The 19214-nt window shown below is 39.9% G+C and overlaps 4 protein-coding genes across 5 annotated transcripts; 1 reads left to right on the forward strand and 3 right to left on the reverse strand.

Moving 5' to 3' along the window:
• Positions 1-262: 262 nt before the first annotated feature.
• Positions 263-2440, reverse strand: LOC140769332 (reticulon-like protein B5). Its single transcript, XM_073110007.1, has 5 exons — positions 2029-2440; positions 1183-1363; positions 941-1082; positions 778-847; positions 263-681 (listed from the first exon to the last, which is right to left on the reverse strand). Exons 1-5 carry the CDS (start codon positions 2309-2311, stop codon positions 515-517), a joined length of 843 nt encoding a protein of 280 aa, XP_072966108.1. The 5' UTR covers positions 2312-2440; the 3' UTR covers positions 263-514.
• Positions 2441-3631: 1191 nt separating this feature from the next.
• LOC140769045 (probable methyltransferase At1g29790) lies at positions 3632-5742 on the reverse strand. The gene is made up of 2 exons (XM_073109580.1): positions 4022-5742; positions 3632-3854 (listed from the first exon to the last, which is right to left on the reverse strand). Exon 1 carries the CDS (start codon positions 5476-5478, stop codon positions 4024-4026), a length of 1455 nt encoding a protein of 484 aa, XP_072965681.1. The 5' UTR covers positions 5479-5742; the 3' UTR covers positions 3632-3854; positions 4022-4023.
• A 381-nt stretch (positions 5743-6123) lies between these two features.
• On the forward strand, positions 6124-7823 carry LOC140768940 (probable membrane-associated kinase regulator 2). Its single transcript, XM_073109424.1, has 2 exons — positions 6124-7460; positions 7540-7823. Exons 1-2 carry the CDS (start codon positions 6365-6367, stop codon positions 7602-7604), a joined length of 1161 nt encoding a protein of 386 aa, XP_072965525.1. The 5' UTR covers positions 6124-6364; the 3' UTR covers positions 7605-7823.
• A 3354-nt stretch (positions 7824-11177) lies between these two features.
• LOC140768527 (uncharacterized) lies at positions 11178-18447 on the reverse strand. Of its 2 annotated transcripts, none has more exons than XM_073108836.1 (6): positions 17916-18447; positions 15784-16095; positions 14470-14625; positions 13361-13680; positions 12464-13277; positions 11178-12066 (listed from the first exon to the last, which is right to left on the reverse strand). In XM_073108836.1, exons 1-6 carry the CDS (start codon positions 18079-18081, stop codon positions 11531-11533), a joined length of 2304 nt encoding a protein of 767 aa, XP_072964937.1. In that variant the 5' UTR covers positions 18082-18447; the 3' UTR covers positions 11178-11530. The 2 variants fall into 2 exon arrangements, with proteins under 2 accessions (XP_072964937.1, XP_072964936.1); XM_073108835.1 differs by having other exon boundaries at positions 15784-16122; positions 17916-18445.
• Positions 18448-19214: the final 767 nt, after the last annotated feature.

The following is a 19214-nucleotide window of genomic DNA, read 5'->3' on the forward strand; positions in this document are numbered from 1 at the left end:
CTAGAACCAAAATATGAACAAATGCTATACCAAGTTGCCAAACAACTGCTCTGTAAGCATGCAATGATGCAACGGAATGATCATGAGTTCACCAAAATGTTCTTTATCACATCCTACGATTCACACTTGTGAGGGACAACTATACCATGCTACCATGTATGGGTTAACTTTCCATCACAGATTTGAACACATCAATCAAAAAATAATACATGAAAACAGAAGTAATAAACTGATGATATGGTAAAATCAAAGAGAATAGGAATGCAGGCCAACGAACAAGCTACATACAATATATCATGTCAAACCAGGTGGCACAAAAACTTAGAACCAGTGTTGTTGAACAAGCTACATTCATGTTCGATGAAACTCAAAAACCAAGCCTTAGGTAGCAGAAGATGAAAAATAAAAACTTTGACCAACAGGGGTCACAGTAAAAGCGTTGCTGGGGGACAAAAAACAGAACTAGCCATTCACCATCAAAGCCTACTGCAACTGCAAGAAGTTTACTTTGCTTCTAGTGCTTCTTATCTTTCAATGGGCCCCTAGGAATCTTACTGAGAACTTTGGCGTCAAACACTGCATACTGCTTCTTGATTTCTGCCATTGCCTTCTCTCCAAATGAATCCACCTTATCCTCATACTTCTCATACAGGAGCGGCACTGTGTGCAGCATCATGAACACTATTGCACATAAAAGAAGAAAATAAATCAGTGTTTCATGTTTACTTAAAATTTAAAGAAGCAGAAAACAGAGGATAGGTTATAAGAATGCATTACCAATGTAAAACAAAGTCAAGAAATTGCAGGAGCTCCCTACAATTGAAAGAACCCAGAGCCCAGCAATTACCTAATAGTTCAAAATTGTACATCAATTCAAAGAAATAAATAACTCCCTGGAAACCATATAACGAAATGTAAGACATGAACAGAATTAGCATACACCAAGAAACTTCCGCAGGTTGTGCCCTGATGCAATTTCCCTAAGAACAGCGAAGGCCCTGTTGATATCATTCCGGAACGAGAGTGCAATATTCACGACCACATCTTGAGGAATGCACACCTCTGGGATTCTTGGTGGAGTCCTGAAACCAAAAGTGTACAACTTAAAGTTTGAATCTTTTATCCACAAGGTAGTAAAAAATTGGAGAGCATTCAGCAACATTCGAGGTGAGAAGGGCTCACTTGTTGATGAAGGTGGAGGCATTCGACCAAAGGAATGAAATTGCCAGAGATAGAATAAGACCGTGGCAGATGAGGGTCAGCAGATGGTACTCGAGCAATTCAAACAGAACCCAGATGGCTGTTACACCACTAAGAACTCCAGCAGAGATCTTCTTGTCCCTCCATAGCAACACATCAGCCGCTGCAAAAGAGAGTTGAGACAATGCAAATTTAGAGGGAAAAAAGAAAGTAAGTCACAAACACAAATTCAGTTAATACTCGCACGAAAAACCATACAAAAGTGAGTTGTAAAAACTGCAACTTTTATTGTAGCAATCAAGCCCTTTCAGGTACAGAACCACATAAAAAATTTGCACGCAAGCGATAAAACTGAGATTTATTACTTAAACTTTAAGTTAATCTGACGCAAAATATCTGCTTTTTACGAAAAATAATAGCACAAGCCGATTTTGATGATACTATAACATAACAACAAACAGTGGTCCCAGCAAAACCCGACTTGCGCTTCAATCGATCGAAGCGAACCATAAACATAGAGATTCGCAAGTACTTCAAATGGAAACTAATCCATCGGTTTCTCCCAAAAACCCCAAACCCAAGTCCTTTCCAATAGAAGAAAGGTTTTCTCCGTAAATCCTTTTAGGCGATCAACGGAAACTAACCGATATATTAATTTCAAATACAGTCAGATCTCAGTTCGAAGCAGATCAAAAGATCCAATCACATGGGTTCCGATCTACCCAAATAAAAATTTAGAATAAAACTACCCAAATAATTTTTCGGAAAAAGAATAAGATAAATTTTGCACACACAAAAAGAAAGTAAAAAATGAAGATAAATCCATACGTTTGCCGCCGCCGAGGACTTTATGGACGGGCTTCTCCCTGCCGAAGAGGCGGTAGATTTTGGGCATGGCGGGGAAGGAATCGGGGGCGGGGGCGGGCGCGGGGGCGACGGCGGGGGCGGGGGCGGGCGCGGGGGCGACGGCGGGGGCGGAGGGTTCGGACGGCTGAGATTTCTCGCCGTCGGAGTCCGACGCCGAGGATGAGTCATCGTCGTGGAACTTCTCCGTGATCTTCTCCATTAGCGTCTCCCTCGCCGTGCTCGACTCCTCAGGTTGCTCCGCCATGGCCGTGGAGTGACAGGAACTCTTATACGGTTCCGCAGGAACACCAGAACACCGGCACTCTTTTCCCCTCTTCCTCTCTCTCTCTCTCTAGGTCGCTTCTCTATATGAGATCCGTGTTGCGAATAAGAGGCCACTCATAAGTTTATAAATGGGATTAAAGGAGAAAAAAAGAAGAGGAATCCTGACCGTAGGATTTAAATCGGCGGTGCCGAAGAGTGAGGACAAGACCGTTTTCTCATGTAATCTGGAACGGCTTTGTTTTGCATATCACCACCTCTAAGTTAAGCTTATTATGGAAGGCTTCATCTTTCATTTGAATTTGAGGAGGTTTTCCGGAATAAGGCTAAAGTACAGGTGTTGTTTCGTAAAACAGAACGCATTTTAAAATTTGATTTAACTATTTCTTTAGACAACAGGCGGGGTCGACCCGTTAAGGAGTTCGGGCCCGTTAAAAGGGACGTGGACAGCACCACCGCCCTGCTGGTTTTGGCGATTTCCTATTGCGGAGTCTCGCTGTGTGGTGTACGTTTGCAACTCGAACAGGCGAAGCTATTTACGATCCGGCCTCCTGCCGTCCACGCGGCAAGTCGGCAAGAGATCCCACGTGTCCTAGCAAAAATATCTTATGAACTAATAATTGAACACAACCACTGAATCAAGTTAGATAAATGATACTGATTTTATTTTTATTTTAATATTTTAATTTGAAAATAAGAAACAAAGTATGATAATCATAGAGAATAATGGAACACTGATCACTTATCTGGTCTTAAAGTTGGGATAAGAAAATCATGGTGTAGTTGAGTTTTTTTTTTTTATTTTTTTTATTGTGAGTTTGATTATATTTTTTTACGATAAATGAGGAAATTTATTATTGATTTCCGAACACAATCATGCAACAGAAAAACAACATTCACATAATACAAATTTTATTAGTTCATTTTTGTTCAATGATTTATAGAAAGTAATTATACAAGCATAAGATCTATACTCATGCTGAAACATTCATCACATAATGATCTGTACACATATATTATTGCCCAATGCATAATTGGACATAATTGTGGGATGAGAGAGTTGGAAACATAGAGCCTGATGGAGTTATGGGCATCTACTATTCAGCCATGAACTCTAAATGGTAGTCAGTAGTGGGCCTTGCAGGCCGTTAAGTGCTAGGCTTATTGGGCCATGAGAGCTTCAAAGAACAACAGATCAATATTGACATTAATTTTGGAGGCCCCTGTTTAATTTAACCCTTGCAGAACTTTTGAAGATAAAAAAATCTAAAAGCCATACAATGGAGTGCGTATTATTATGACAAGAAGATACATAAAAGAGAAAGAGAACTAAAGACATACTTGCACGACTTGTTCCTAGGTAACTCGATAAATAAATGGTCTTAACAATTTACATGTATATGTTCATCTCCTTGACACTAAATGGTAGACAATTTAAGCATTTCAAGTTTGGTTAATTGGTTAATTCCTTGCTTCCACTTCTCACCTCCAATGAGACCAAATGCATATCCCAGCCATTTCGCAATCTGAAAAGTAGAGGCATGGCATGTAATTTCTCAATATATTAGAGTTTCTAGCAAGACAATCTTCTTTCATATAAGAACTATGGATGAGATTACTATAAGTCACTCGCATGCAATAAGCTGGAAGGAAGTAATGATCTCAAATTCATCAACTCATTAGTACAAATTACCTTTAGAAAGGCCTAGGTGGTTTCTCTAGGATTGCAGAGAAGAATACCTCCTCTCCATCTTTATCAATCTTTGGCACAATAACCCACTTGTGCTTCTTGTACCTGAGCATCTTGAATGCAACCAAGTAATCATCCAACTCCTTCTCCAGACAAAAGAAGCTATCAATCCATAAAAGACCACCCGGCCTAAGAACCCTGTCCCAGTCATACAGAATGAAGTTTAAAACTATAAGGTCAATCCAACCATCAAGAAACCTTGTAGTGTGGATGATGTCAAGTGTGTTGTCAAAGAAGGGAAGTCTCTGATTTATTGTCAGATAGAGAGGAACAAGACCTCTAAGAGCAATCATCTCATTGAAGGGAGCTCCAAGGTTTATTGTCGCTGATACGATGGTTACATTGAATTCCCTCATTCTTGCAGCAAAAGTCCCAGTTCCTACACTGAAATCTAATCCTATTCTTATCTCCCCTGGCTTAATTTGCAGAATTTCTTCAATAAGGAAATCCGCCGTCAAATTTGAAGAAGGATCAGGATAGACCAATTCCATCCATCTGGGCATCTCATGGTGGGTGAGATTAAAACAATCAGAACACTTGAAGAAGCCTTTTCCTGTGCTGTTCTTAGCAAGACAAGCAAAGTTCTTGCACCGATAATGGTTCCACCGCACATTTCGATCATCGGGGAGCTTCCACATGGATTCGTTGATCGGAAAAGGTTTGGTGTATATCTTGGGAGCTCTCGAAAAGCATCTCCTTCTTGGAAGTGGATCACAGCCATGGACCATGAGCATCTGAGCCTGCCTCCAATCATCCTTGCAGAAGTCACCTACGTCGTAGTCCATGTACTCTTCCAGCTCTTCTTTCATGGCAAAACACGCATGCCCAATGCTCGCAAACGTTCCATTAGCTCCCATGAAGTTTTTCTTCCCCAGTCTGTTAGGCTTAACACTCGCATATTTTCTTATCTCTTCCACTAGAAAGAACTCTATTATTTCATCATAAGGTTGTTCATTCCTCGACAGTGGATGAGCCATCCGTGTATCACCTTCTGCATGATGAGCATTTCCTCGAACACCTGGTAGAAGAACCTTAGTGGTTTCTATCAGGCTTAAGATTTCAGTCAGGAAAGAGCTGTACCTTAATCTCTCATGCCTCAATCCAGACTGGTCTTCCTCTGAATCTTTATTTAGTTCCCTCAACTTTTCAATCTCTTGAACAACCTTTCCGACTATGGTTTCCATGATCTCCTCCCATCCTCCTTGAGCTACTTCATCACTTGCATCACTGCGTATACTAAAGGAGTTGGTAATAAAAATGGAGCTTTGGCTATAGAACTTGGAGAGTGTGACTACACTGAGCAGGATTGCTACAACAGCTAAGAGGAAGATAACCCCATATATCCCTCTCTTTAATCCAAATTTCAGGAAATGATTTGGGCATCTCATGACCAACGCCATTAATTTTGATACCAAACTGCCAAACAACGGGTGCTACTCTACACAAACAAACCAATCATACTTCCCATTCATCATAAGAAGAAAGATATTGAAGATAACAAGCTACGAGATCTAAAACTGATTATTTTCTTCAGTAAATGGAAGTAGCTTGAGGAGCTTCGAAGGAACACTAGGTGCTTACAGCTTACTTTGACCTTAGACTAGTAATTATAAATGGGAAGGGAGAGGTGGACGTGTGTGGAGATTTGAGTCATAAGGTTTGTTTTTAATTTTTACATCTGCAAGCTTTAATGACTTTGCTTTCGTTGTGGTTTTCCAAGGCTCTATATTTATAGTTTTCTTAGGCTTGTAGGGAGAAAATTAGGGTCCAAATCTATCCATAGTCCGGCCAATGGATATTGGGGCCCAATACCGGGCACACTTTAGCGGACAAGATGTACTCGTGAAGGCCCAAAACAGATGCAATTGTAACATTTCCGAGGGCTAAGAAGACCGTTAGTTTAGCACATAGTACCCACTTAAAATATACCATAAGAATATTATATTTAATTCAACTCTCTCTCTCTCTCTCTCTCTCTCTCGAGCTGCGAAGTCAAGGCCCAGCTACTGAACGTACTGACGAGTTCTTATCATATCATATCAACTATCGCTGCGCTCCTGCAGCAGGGGAGAAAACCTATATCACACCAGTGAACAGCCTTCCTAATCTTTTCCACTTTCCTCCCCCCATCGGCTCTTTATTTTCTTTTAGCCCAGTAGCCCACCCTACTTTTAGCTCTCCGCTCTCGAAAGTTCGTAAGTGAAAAGTGTTTGTGCTTTGCCTGAGAGAGAGAGAGAGAGAGAGAGAGAGAGAGAGCGTAGACAAACCTCTCTGGCTTTCCCGACAATGGAATCCTTCAGCTTCCTCAAGTACTGGCGCGGCGGCGGCGGCGGCGCCCATGCCGCCGCCGCCGCCAAAGTGCGCACCACCTCAGCTGTTGCCTCCTCCATCCTCCGCCCAAACACTGATGCCGACGACGACGAAGATGCCGGCGAGCACGACGACGATGGGCCCTTCTTCGATCTCGAGTTCTCCGTCCACGAAGACGATGCCGGCGGACATGAGAAGGATGTATCCGACGAGGAGGAGGAAGATGACGACGAGAGGGAGTTCAACTTTCTGGTTTCATCGAACGAAGGGCTCCGATCCGACCCTGTCTCCCCGTCCGATGACCTCTTCTTCAAAGGTAAGCTCGTCTCCTTGGAGTCCTCCTCTATCGTCGTTGCCGCCGGCCAAGACGTCTCTCTCCCTAAGCACCATAACAACTTTCCCGTCTCCTTCCTGAAATCTGCCACCAAGCTCCGGGTCCTCATGCTAGGGTTACGCAAGCACAAGACCGCGTCGGCCGTGGAGGTGACGGAGCCCCATGGCGGCGACGCCTCGCCGAAGCCACATGGGTCGAGCAAGCTCTTCATCAAGTTCAAGGTCGAGGAAGTCCCGATCGTCTCGCTCTTCACTCGAGACCACAGCTCCAAGATCTCCGCCAAGGCACCGGCGAAGTCCCCACCGGAGGTCTCGCCGGAAGAGAAAAGATTCGCCAAGGAGGTAGTACACAAGTATCTGAACAAGATCAAGCCCCTGTACGTTAAAGTTTCGAAGAGGTATAGCGAAAAGCTAAGGTTCTCCGGCAATCTAAACCCCGCCGCGATGGTAGTGGATAAGGAAGGTGATGACACGGACGCCGAGGCAGATCCGACGGCGGACGCGGCCACGCCGCCGGTCGTGGCCTGCGGCGTTCGGCCGCCCAGGGCGAGCGTTCCGGCGGGGTTAAAGGTGGTGTGCAAAAGGCTAGGGAAGAGCCGGTCGGCGTCCGCCGCCGCCGTCGCGGTCCCGTCACAGCCGCCACCTCCGCCGCAGCGAAGGGACGACTCGCTTCTCCAGCACGAGGACGGGATCCAGAGCGCCATCTTACACTGCAAGCGCTCGTTCAACTCATCCAAAGGTATGTTCACCTTCAGATCCCGTCGCCTCCCTCTAATCCCATTATTTAATACTAATCTTTACTCCTGTCTTCGTTTCAGGATCGGAGTCGCCGTTAGTGAGGTCGATGAGCGATCCGGGCGACGGGAGATCGGAGAAGTCGTAGGGCGACTGCGAATTGATCTCAACCGTCGGATCAAAACATGTTCTATATATATATATTAGAAAATCCCTCTCTTTATCTCTAATGTTAGTTACTGTGATCATAAATTATAACAGTGCTAACTTTATGGAGTAGCTATCAGCTCACTGCTGCTTATTTCCTCATATTTCTTGATGTGATTGCTCTCATTCTCGTGATTAATTTTTCCATTGGAATCCCTGCTGCTTTTTTTCCCCGTCAATCAATTTGTAACCCCGAGGAACTTAAACTGCAAAACGTTGCAGTTTCCCCCAGGCTTTATTCTTTGCACTTTTGCCCCCCTCAAAAGAGTAATAAAAGATATTGACACAGAGGAGATTAAGGAAAAGTATGATAACTTTGGCTCTAGTTTTTTAAAAGAGAGAAAAATTAATGTACGAAACTGCACGTTACTTGTCGTCTTGCATGTCAATCGTGTAGTACACGGATGGCAGGCGAATCCAATGTCTCCTCCTCGGAACTCGTGACCTTGATGATCTTAACGGTCATTAATTAGAGGGCTATTGTTTAACTTTAATTGGTGCCTCCCTCGAGCAGCGTGATTTGATAAGTTAATTTAGTGATCAGAGGAGTTGGTAGGGGCATAAATGGAATTTTGAATGGTATTAAATGAATGAGTTGAATGACATGCATGGGCATGCATTGGATGCATGGTGACAACCAGTGCTTCTTATGATTCTGGCAATGAAGGGGGAATAAAAACAATATTTTTTGTCTTTGGTAGAAGTGGTGTTATCAGTAGACTACTAGCTTTAGTTGTCTTAACTAAAATGGATCGAATGGACCCAAAAGAAAGATGAATTGCCAGCATGCATACATCAACTCTTAAGTCTGTTTATCATCTTCCTCTTTTCTCTCTTTCCCTCAGAAGTACTCCAAACTTGGGGTCAATGGATGCTTCTCCATTCTATACATTAAGTTATTGTATTAATTACTGCCACCAACTTCAAATCTTTGACTTCTATATATATATATATAAGATGGAGGGTAGTAGTTGTTGTAAGGTACGTAGTTGGAGATGGAAACTGAAAGAAAGAAGATATTGTGGTGGCATGTGAAGGCTTTGAATGAGGGCACATGCAACTGGCATCATCATGCACAATGCAGAAGGACCAACGTGGGGCATCCTTAAAAACAATGAGGCGGCATTGCTTTCATTATGCGTACTTAAAAACAACGCGTTTTAGAGCTATAGTTAGTAGAGGTTTGACTCATAACTTCTGCAAGGTGCATGGTGACAAAGTACTTGGCAAGACCAAGTATGCACATCTTAGTTTTCCTTTTATTTTCTTATTTTATATTTTATTTGTTTTATTTATTTATTGTTGTTGCGCAAAGAAGACTATAATGTTTGTAGAGATTTTAGAAATATATATATATATATATATATATATATTTATATTTTACTTCCTATGGTTAGGGCTAAATTTATTTCATCCTTGTGTCATCAATTTACTGTCTTATGGTTTAGACTAAAGTGCTACAGGTTTTTCTTTTATATATTTAATCAAATTATAGATCAAATTTTGAGATGTTCGGTAAAGATAAAATTATAAATAATTGAATAAATTTTTAATGCACCTAAAATAATATTAATTGAATTTTAAAAAATAAAGATATGACAAATATTATATAAATATTTTTGTCGTAACTTTGATATTTGAAATATGATTGATATTATTTTAGATGCTTTGAAAATTTTCTGTAATATTCTACAATTTTATCTCTAATGAGTATCTTCAAATTTAACATATAGTATAATTAAATATGATAAAAAAAATAATAGATTTATTTTGAGTATAATTATAAGATGGTAAAGTTATACAAATAAAACTATTAGAAGTAATCCAGGAAATTGAAGCCTAACTATTGATAAGTAAAATATAGTTTCTCCTCAATTATTTACCATAGCATTAAATGCTACGAATTGGACTAGTTATTGTCCATTTCCTGAGAAGGCTGACTCGGTTGTAACAATCTAGTTGTCCTTTAAAGGATTGCTCCATACTTAATTTAGTAAGGTGGCTTGTATGTAGTTTGATTTGCTCAAGAATCTTGAAGTGCATGCATGCACACGTTTGCTTTGGTTGTAGCAATGAACAAAGAATTAGAGATATGTAGCAATGCCAAGGGACAAGCTAAGATTGCAAGGAGAACATAGTACGGTATTGCCCTTGTACATGACATTATTTTCTAATAATTAACTCGATGAAACCCCTTGGTCTTTGTGTTCCGAATGCGAGATCTTAGAGGAGGGTTCAGACCCTATTGACGGTTACTGCTGGAGTGAAAATTTGATTGTTACTCGAATCAAAGCTTATATGTGCATGTGTTGGTTATTAAATTGTTTCTTCCCAAAAAAACTACGGTATTTATCTTCCTCCTCGGAAGTAGTTAATAAATGCAATTGTGAGAGATTTTATTTGGTCTTCTTATATAATAATCTATCTTTTTCCTCATCTTAATTTCGGTGACAGAGATTTTGGTTATGCGTACAAAGATATACAAACCCTTACAATCTCGGGAAGCATCCTACGTACGTACATACGCCATACAAACGTACGTACGAATGGAAATTTAAAGTCATGTTACACTTCACCGTAACATTCAAATCCCTCCTAAAAATTCCTACCACCTCCACCTTTCCATCCGTCATCTTATAGCTCGTCAACGCAACCATCTTCTTTATCTTGTCTTCTTTTGTCACCTGGTCTATTTCCAATTCTATCGTCACGTTCATCCTCTCCGTCCCGTTTCACCACCACGTCACACCTTCTCCTTCTTGTAGTATAACTCGGTAGTACCGTCGTCGAGCCGTAAACAGGACGCGGCAGTGACGGCGTTGAGATGGCCGTGGACGTCATGGGCATGCATAAAATGGCGTTGACTGTGAGGAGAGAGCTGTTGGAGCATGAGGACGAGGGACGCGATGCCAAGGAGAACGGCGGTGGCGGAGAAACATCTGCAGCAGAAAGAGGTGGAGGCGGCGCTTGCGGAGGTATTGGGAGGAGGCCCACTCGGTGGTAATGGCGGCGTCTTCTTCATTGGAGAGGCTTGGCCTGGTCTTTCTCCATTGTTGGTGTTGGTGTGACGTGGGGGAGAGATTATATATACTTTTGTGGGCTATGTTGACTGGGCTTCTGTAATGTTATTGTTGTTTACTTTGTTAACGCTCAGGGTCTGCAGCGTATGAGACGGTCTACACAATGTTGGGTTTCAATTTCGCCGTCTTAAGACCCGGTTGCAGGAGTTTCGTGCAGTTGGGCGGGTACTTGGCAGCTACTGAGTGGCGGCTGGCTACTAGATCCTGTCATCTAAATTGTAACAATTAGCTGTTAACAACTTGATATTTCAAAAATATATTTTTTAAAAAAACTAAACAGCTACGGCTAAGTATATTAGTTTAAATTTGGTGAGACCTGACTTTCTAATCTAGAAATGGTTGGTTTTTATTCAGCCCTATCTAGCCACTCTTGGAATGATTGAAAAAAAAAAAACACCTGTCAGGATCATTTATACAAGGCAAACAGTAGCAAATCTAGTGGAAATTTTTGACTGCTTCTATTTGCCAATTGAAGGTTGCCACATATCTAGGATTTTAGGAATGGAATAAATCCTTATAATCTACAGGAAAGAGAGGATTACAACAGAATTGTGCCCTGAGTGAGAGATGAGTGGCATAAGATTGAGAGGTAGATACACCCATTACAAATAACAAAAGCCCAATAATACACAGAGGCCAATTTCAACCAATTACCAGGCCAGGCTATGTATACCCTACCACCTGAAGTGATGAGCATAAGCTTAATTCGTATCTCTTTGCCCAAAGCTACATGACTCGGAGCAATTTCCTAAGCAGCATCTAACCCTGTGTTGCAAGTAATGTACAATCAGATTCTCTTGTTCCTTGCCCTATTCCAGTCTCTGATGTAAGTTCCTCCATAGGCAAGCGATGATGTTGTCAATGTTGCCTTTCGGAGCTTCTGCTGATTGTCGTAGTCCTTCTCGATTCGTGCCTGTGATGACTTAATGAGATTTGGAGGCCTGATGGTGTTGCTATGGAATTGTCTCACACTTACTGTTAGATCCCTCTCCAGTTTGCCAGGGGATGCACTTCCTTCGGTAGGTACCGGCCACCTTACAGGCCCTCTACCAGAAATGTTGGTGTGAGGAGAATGATCAGTTCTTTCACTGGACTTATGCTTCACTATACTTCTAACTGAATCATTGTACCTTGCTGTGAGGAACGGACGATCTGTTTTGTCAAATGAGGACAAGGGCTTATGAGCCTTCATAGTCTTCTGTGGAGGTGGGTTGAAAGGTTTTGTGCCTCCACTGGTACATTTGTGTGTCTTCGTGGCACCAGAGCAGCAGCTTGCCATCTCACATAGTATTGCAGCAGCACGAAGGACTCGTGGAGAATGACCTGTTTCATAAATAAGAACATGCTCATTAAAATTTGAGACTCTCAAAGATGATGGAAGTAATTTCAGTGCAGGAAGATAAACAATGTGTAACAAAAAGTGATCTAGTCACTCATACGAAACTGTTATCACATAAAGCAGACATCTAAGTAACTAAAGTGAAAGTCAAACAGATGCCTGATTTAGGACCATCTAGGTACAATTTGTGATGTTAGAAAGCACACAATAGAAAGGTATGGAGTAAAAAATTCTCTTGCTGTGGAAGACTAAAGAAAGCGGAAATTATCAAGTATGATTATGATGAGAAGTTGAAGACCAGCAAATGTTAAGGTGACGAAAGAACTATTAGGTTTACCAGAATACAGGATGACCAGAATTCTTCTTGAAGATTGTACATACCTGGTTTAGATGTTTCTTTTGCAGGTACAGGCCAACAACTCTGGCCAGAGACAGCACCGAGACTTTCACAAGGATTGAAACAGGAAGTTTCAGGGCAATCACGTTTCTTTCCCATTTGCTGCTCATTCTTATCAATTCCGAAGTCTTTAGCTTGCAAAATGCTCTTCGATGAATCCAGAAAGGTAGTTTCATTTCCTTGAAATTTCATCATGGCTTCAGATTCAGATGATCTGAGAAAGGAGCTCTCCATATTGTCAGATTTCAGTTGGCTACATGAAGAACCCCCATGCTCCTCTGTAATAGTCCGCACATGAGAAATATGTGAACTGATAAAGCTAGAGCCTATCATTGAATCACTACTGAGGGAACTAAGAACTTCAGAAGAAGACAGCAAGCATGATGGATTGAATGTATCCTTGACAGACAGATTCATGGTTTCCACATCTCGAAGAATATTATCAATCTTTTGACGGCCTGAAAGATCTTCATTTTCTGCATGTTTAGCTTCTCCTACAGGCATGTAATTGCTTCTTATTCTAACCCATCTGCATTGAGATGAACTCCTAGTTGAAGCTAGTTTGCCAGCATCAGAACTTGATCTGTAAGCCCCAGTGTGAGAGTAAGACCAAGTAAATGGTGGCAAACTAGCACCACAGAAAGTCGTATGATGAGTAGTCGGCTGCAAAGGAGCTGTATTCATACTTAAGCCCAACAAAAGAGAATCCAAATCCTGCCCTACCGAAAGTGCTAAACTGTCTAGAATATGTTTAGGCTGAGACAGAATGGAGTTGCTGAAGTTCATGTGAAAGGGTTCCTGAAAAGAAGTCCGAAAGACATGATGCACAAAAGTAGAGAAAAACATTCACGAAAAAGAAGTAAATCCAAATTTGAACTCACCTTTCTGAAGGATACTACTTCACCACCACCTCTATCCTTGTTATCACAATCAGATATGTCACCACCTGAAGTCATGTTAGGGTTCAAGATGCCTGCAGCATCTTTTCTGTTGACACTGCTATCTACTGTACCCGGAGGACAAAGGATAGACCAAACCTTTCTAACAGAAAGTAATGTACTTTCATTGGTAGTTGAGTGCCTCTTTGCTTTATCTGGACAAATACTAGAATATCTATAACTGCCATCAAGAAGTTCACCCAATGAAAGCTCCTCCATATGCTTTGTAACATCACACATGTCTGCTTTGAGACCACATATTCCTAAATAAAGATGTAATAGTGTGATAAGTTCCATATCACTGCAAGAGGCATATTTCTTACAGAACTTGAAGAACAAAATAAGTAAAACATGACACTCTTTATGATGGATGGCTAGGCAACTACATTATGACAACAAAAGTCTGACTTCTTTATCTCCTTATCAATTGCTAGCGAGAAAAAAAAAACAGTCTGATACATCATATATGCACAAAAGTAGCTGCAGAAGCACTGAGAAATTGGCGACAAATCATATTTCTGAATCTTAAAAGAGAAGCCATAAACCCTAAAAGTAGGTGTAATGTTCATCCTTATATAGATTCTGAATGCTTTTCTGTATCATGACAAGGGACATTATACAGAAACATAAATATATATACAGGTCCTATGATGACTTAGGAAACGGAAAGTTTCTCATTCAAAACCGTCCATAGGAATTTCAGAAAACCATTTCCAGTCATAAAGACTAAGGAATATTACTTCATATCCTATTTTCCTTGACTAGAATATCAATAAGAAAGGTGGGAAGAGAGGAGAAAGAAGGGAATTTTAGTAAAAAATATACAATATCCTAAGGAAGCAAGGAAGAATCAATCTGCAATATGTCAAAAAGAGACAGATTTTCACAATAAGACTAAATTGCAGGTGGTAATATGCAACAAAAAAAGAAAGAAAAGATAAGCCCTTCTTTTTGTCAAAAAGTGATACCTACCTAGATTGAATGTTACAAGAAAAAAAAAATTAAATCTCAAAAGATAAAGTTACTTTATCTAAGCATCTGCCATTACATACCAAGAATGTTGTTTCCTCCAAAAGTAGAATCACAGTTTGCTAACCCGGACTTCAACATAAAACCATCATATTTAGCTTTGGGAGCAGCTCTGATATTCTTCTTATCCATTCTTTTGCCATCATGACCTCGCTTTTGCTTGACCAAACGAGATTTCTCTGAATATTTAAACAAAAGGTCACAATTCCATGTGATTGAGAATTAACCAAAAAATAAAAGAGAAGTTAGTAATAACATAACTCAAAATTCAAAAAAATGATGCACTAGAAAAAGGTCAATGTAATCTATTATTCAATATATACTCATACAATTCTCTACTCAAATACATCCTTCAGAAAGAAAGATCTGTATTACGGTTTTCTTCAGGCTCTATGACCTGCGAGATCATCCTACAAGATTCATGGGAAATTTCTATTTCAGAAAACTTCAAAAGGTTTGTTTAAATTAGGTTAACAGACTTGAAAAGAAGTAGCATGACAGATTACAGATGTTATATATATACATATAGGTAAACTGGCAAGGACAATTAATCAGATACATTACTTTCACTAATGGTTCTGTTACAGACAGAGTTCCTTAAATAGAAATAAACAAATAAGACAACAAGTGATCAAAATAGTATCATTAAACAGAATGTATTAAAACTACAAGCTTTAACTTGTTGGATACTTAGATTTTTGGGCAACTAGAAAACAATATATGCGAAGGTTGAGCTCTCTAAAAGGAGGATGACGAGGTGAGTGAGCAGGGTTAATGGACAAGATAGTTTAGAAATGACAATATAAATCAGAAGTCAGGGAGAGCAACCATAGGAGATAAGTTCCAAGAGAATCAACTAATATTGCATGGCCATGTTCAATGGATATCACATAATACTGTTAAGGAGGAGTGATGTCATTCAAGTATAAGTTCCTTGAGGAGTGAAACATTAAACTTAAATAAGAGGAATTAAGTGCATGACTTGATGCAAACCCTTACACCAGATAGTATGGAGAAAATGATTCCTACAGCAGACCCCACATAGCAGGGACTAAGGACTCGGCATCTGCTGTAAACTTATTAGCTGGATACTGTGAGTTTGACACAAGAAGCACCAAATGAATATATATAGGTACTATTGTAACACCGATAACTTCATAAAGCAACTCAAATATGCTGTTAGCAAAATATTGCAATGAGATATTGAAAAGAATTAAGAGAGAACGGGTTAATTTATTGGTGTAGAAACAAACTGTGGTTCTATCAAGGAGAACATATTAACTTTAATGGAATACAAAGTATTACAACAAAAAGAGAAGGTTTTTCTTTTCCCTTACCAGAAGATGTGCACAGCATCAGATCACGTCCAATTTCCCGAGAGATATTCTCACGATCATCAGTTTCAGCAATAAGAGAATTTTCAACCTGATCTATTCTTGGCTTCTTAGGGCATGGGAAACTGCTTAGTTTTTTTACAGATCTCTTGGTAACTATCTTGCCGTCATCCTTCGGCATTGATAAGGTAGTCATATCCACTTCCCCAAGGTAATGCCTTTTACTATTACCTTCAGATTTGAAACTGGGCAGCATATGCTTTTGCGAATGGATCTCCAACATACTCTTCTTGTTTCTAGAAATTGAACTGCATTCTGAAATTGACAATGGATGTTTGAAATCTGTCACAGATATGCACAGATAGTCACTAATTAGGTGATATACTGAGAATTCTTGGATACACATCAGGAAACATATATATCAGAACATCAGATGTCGCTCACTGAAGAAACACAATTTCAGTACCATAGGAAACATCAATATTGTGCAGCACTTAAATGGTAATCTCAACTACTCACAAAGATATACATCAAAACTAACAATTTATTACTAATTACTTGACCAAATTACACATATAAATTTAGAAATGGCGGATGACCAGCATCAAGTATATAAATAATGAGAATACCTAAATACGCAGACAAATTAATGCAGGATAATACGGACAGAATATCCTACAGTGGTTCTTCAGATAATGAAGGGCTGTATGATAACCTACTGTCATACTCACGGTAGAACAGTTCAATCATTTGTAGTTCTGTGCCATCTTTGCAGGCAATTGAGACACCACCAAGGAAAGACTAGAAAAGTCAAATAACAGAGAATTTCCCAAAAGGATGAGATATTTATATTTACGTCTCACTGATCATGGCAAAGACATACAACTCATAACTGCATGCCATAAAATGACTCATCCCAAAAACAGAGATAGCACATCACAGAATTCATAGGGTTAATTGCATGTGAGCTGGGACATCAGATAACAAATAAGAGGGGCATATATATGTTAGCCCCCTATATTTAGATTAAATTTCAAAGTGTCTCCCTGAACTGTTATTTGTGTCACTTAACACTTCTGTAATTCTAAAAATATGTGAAATCATTAGTTTTTATATCAAAACTAACGATTAATGCAATTTTCTAAACTTATTAATAACTTTTGACTTGCCTTTGTATTATCACTTTTCTGAATTTTTACAGTGTTTAAAATATAAAAGTGAGAAAGATTAAGATGAAAGAAGCATAAGATAAAAAATATTTTCACAAAAAAAATAATCTTTTTAAGTAGTTGACGTAAACCAATTAGAGTATTTTGGTCATTTTATATTGAAGTTAACATTTGCCGTGTACTAGCATATAGGTTAGAACCATTAAAGGGCTAACTGAAACAAAGAAAAGTTCTGGGAAGCACTCTCAATTTTGGCCTAACCACAAGAGTGTAACTCATACTTTCCCCTAAATTAAAGTATGGAAAAACCTTACCCCAAAATCCAGTTTATGTAGGTGCACTAACCACCACTAACCAATAATTTAAAGCACATCATAGATAACATGGAAAGAAAGCAGAATAGGAAAATCATTTGATGAAGAGATCATAAGATCGACTGAAAAACATTAAACATGTTGGTGGTGTATTATCTGACCCATAATTTCAAAAATAGTATTTGAAGTATCATTAGGAACATAATTTCATAATTAGTATAACACTTCTGACCAAAGTTCAACAAGAAACTAAATGACTAGACCTGAAGGAATATCAACAGTTAGAACTTTGCACATCATGCCAACTACATGCCACCACAAGCATAATTTTAGCTCAGAAATTATACTCCATAAAGTACCACTGACTTCTCAGAGAAGTATTGAATGAAATCATTCCAACGCAGAGATCCAACCAGCTCAGTTATTAGGATTCAATGAAAAATAAAAAACAATACACATAAGCCCTAAATCTTTGCCTCCCAAAACTGATCCTTTCGTCATAGCAGACCCTAAAATACGACAGATATACCAGTTACCACTAAACAAAAATCCAGCCACTTAGATGAACTCAAAGTAGGGAAATAAACAAACAATTAGGAAACCAAATGTCAAAATCAGCACTTTACTCTGTAAAAGGGAAAAAAATCCATACCGCCACGACGCGGGCTGCAGCCGGAGTCCTTAGTCCTCCCAAGAACAGATGCATCTACGCCGTCCAAGCCCCTCCCCTCGGCATCCTTAACCCGACCGAACCCATCGGTGGCCAGAAGCTTCGAGACGACAACGTTGGCGGGCAGCGGCAACTCGACAGCATCCATCCACCACCAACAGGGGGCTGCAGACCCTCAAGGATCCAGGAAATCTGCTATCTTTTCCGATCTAGATGGCTTCTCTGTAAGAAATCGACGAATCCCAAAACCGATCTCTTATTTGCAGGCGACTTACAGTAAACCATGGATCTCAACACCGTCGTTGAGATCCACATATAAGAGAGAGAGGGAGGGAGAGAGCGAAAGAGAGAGAGGGAGAGAGAGAGGGAGGGAGAGTGAGATTTGGGGGGCGGAGCGGCGGAGGAGAAAAAGGAGAGAAGGCGATTGGAATTTTTAGGGCAAGAGAGGAGAAGAGGGGAAAGGTATATATAGTTTTCGGGAAAATCCAAAGGCATGGCGTCAAGATGGAATATTCCGGCTAAGTAGAGAGTTGGGGCAGTATTCAGACACGAATTTACTCCTCTGGGACACGTAGATGTCTCGTTCGAGACTTCGAACCCACCGCTGTTGCCTGTTGGATGACCTTGCCACAGGTTTGGTAGCTTTACACGTGGCAGAATGGGCAACCACACCTAACAGCAAAATAATTTTGGGATTTATGGTCTCACCTAATCCACACTTGGATGATTTATAAAGGATTTTGCTGTCCTACTACAAACTGACAGGAAAAAAGATAAAAGAGAGAGCGTAGGGGTAAAATAGTAAATTCATCAACCTATTGGCTGACTTTCTTTTCTCAGATTATAATTTTAAACTCTCTCTGGCTAAGAAATTTCACCACCTAAAATTTCTTTTCTTTATTTTTTATTCACGATTCACTAATGTTGGCCTATTAGTCTAGGATAAAGTTGGGTTTTTTTTTTTTTTAATCTCTCCCTCAAAAGAATTTGAGGCAAATTGCCGGTGGAAGTCAAACCAATGACCTCAAGGATCTTTATGTAGAGGATTTTCTGCATCAGAACTTTCTTTTCTTTTTACCCCTTTTGGCTTAGAACAACTAATAGAGCACTCTACCTTGGTATGACTTCACCATCAAGTTTGGAATTTACTTTTGAAGGTGATGCAACGGTTGTCACCGCGAGATGTTATAAATTGGAAACAACTCAAGAGGTTCATATGCTCCAAAGTACTGTTAGAAAGCTAGATTGATAAAATTTAGGCATGAAAAGGAAAAGAATTTG

This window comes from Typha angustifolia, chromosome 10, assembly GCF_048772165.1.
Source record: "Typha angustifolia cultivar Huaian chromosome 10, ASM4877216v1, whole genome shotgun sequence".
In the NCBI taxonomy this organism is placed as follows: domain Eukaryota; kingdom Viridiplantae; phylum Streptophyta; class Magnoliopsida; order Poales; family Typhaceae; genus Typha; species Typha angustifolia.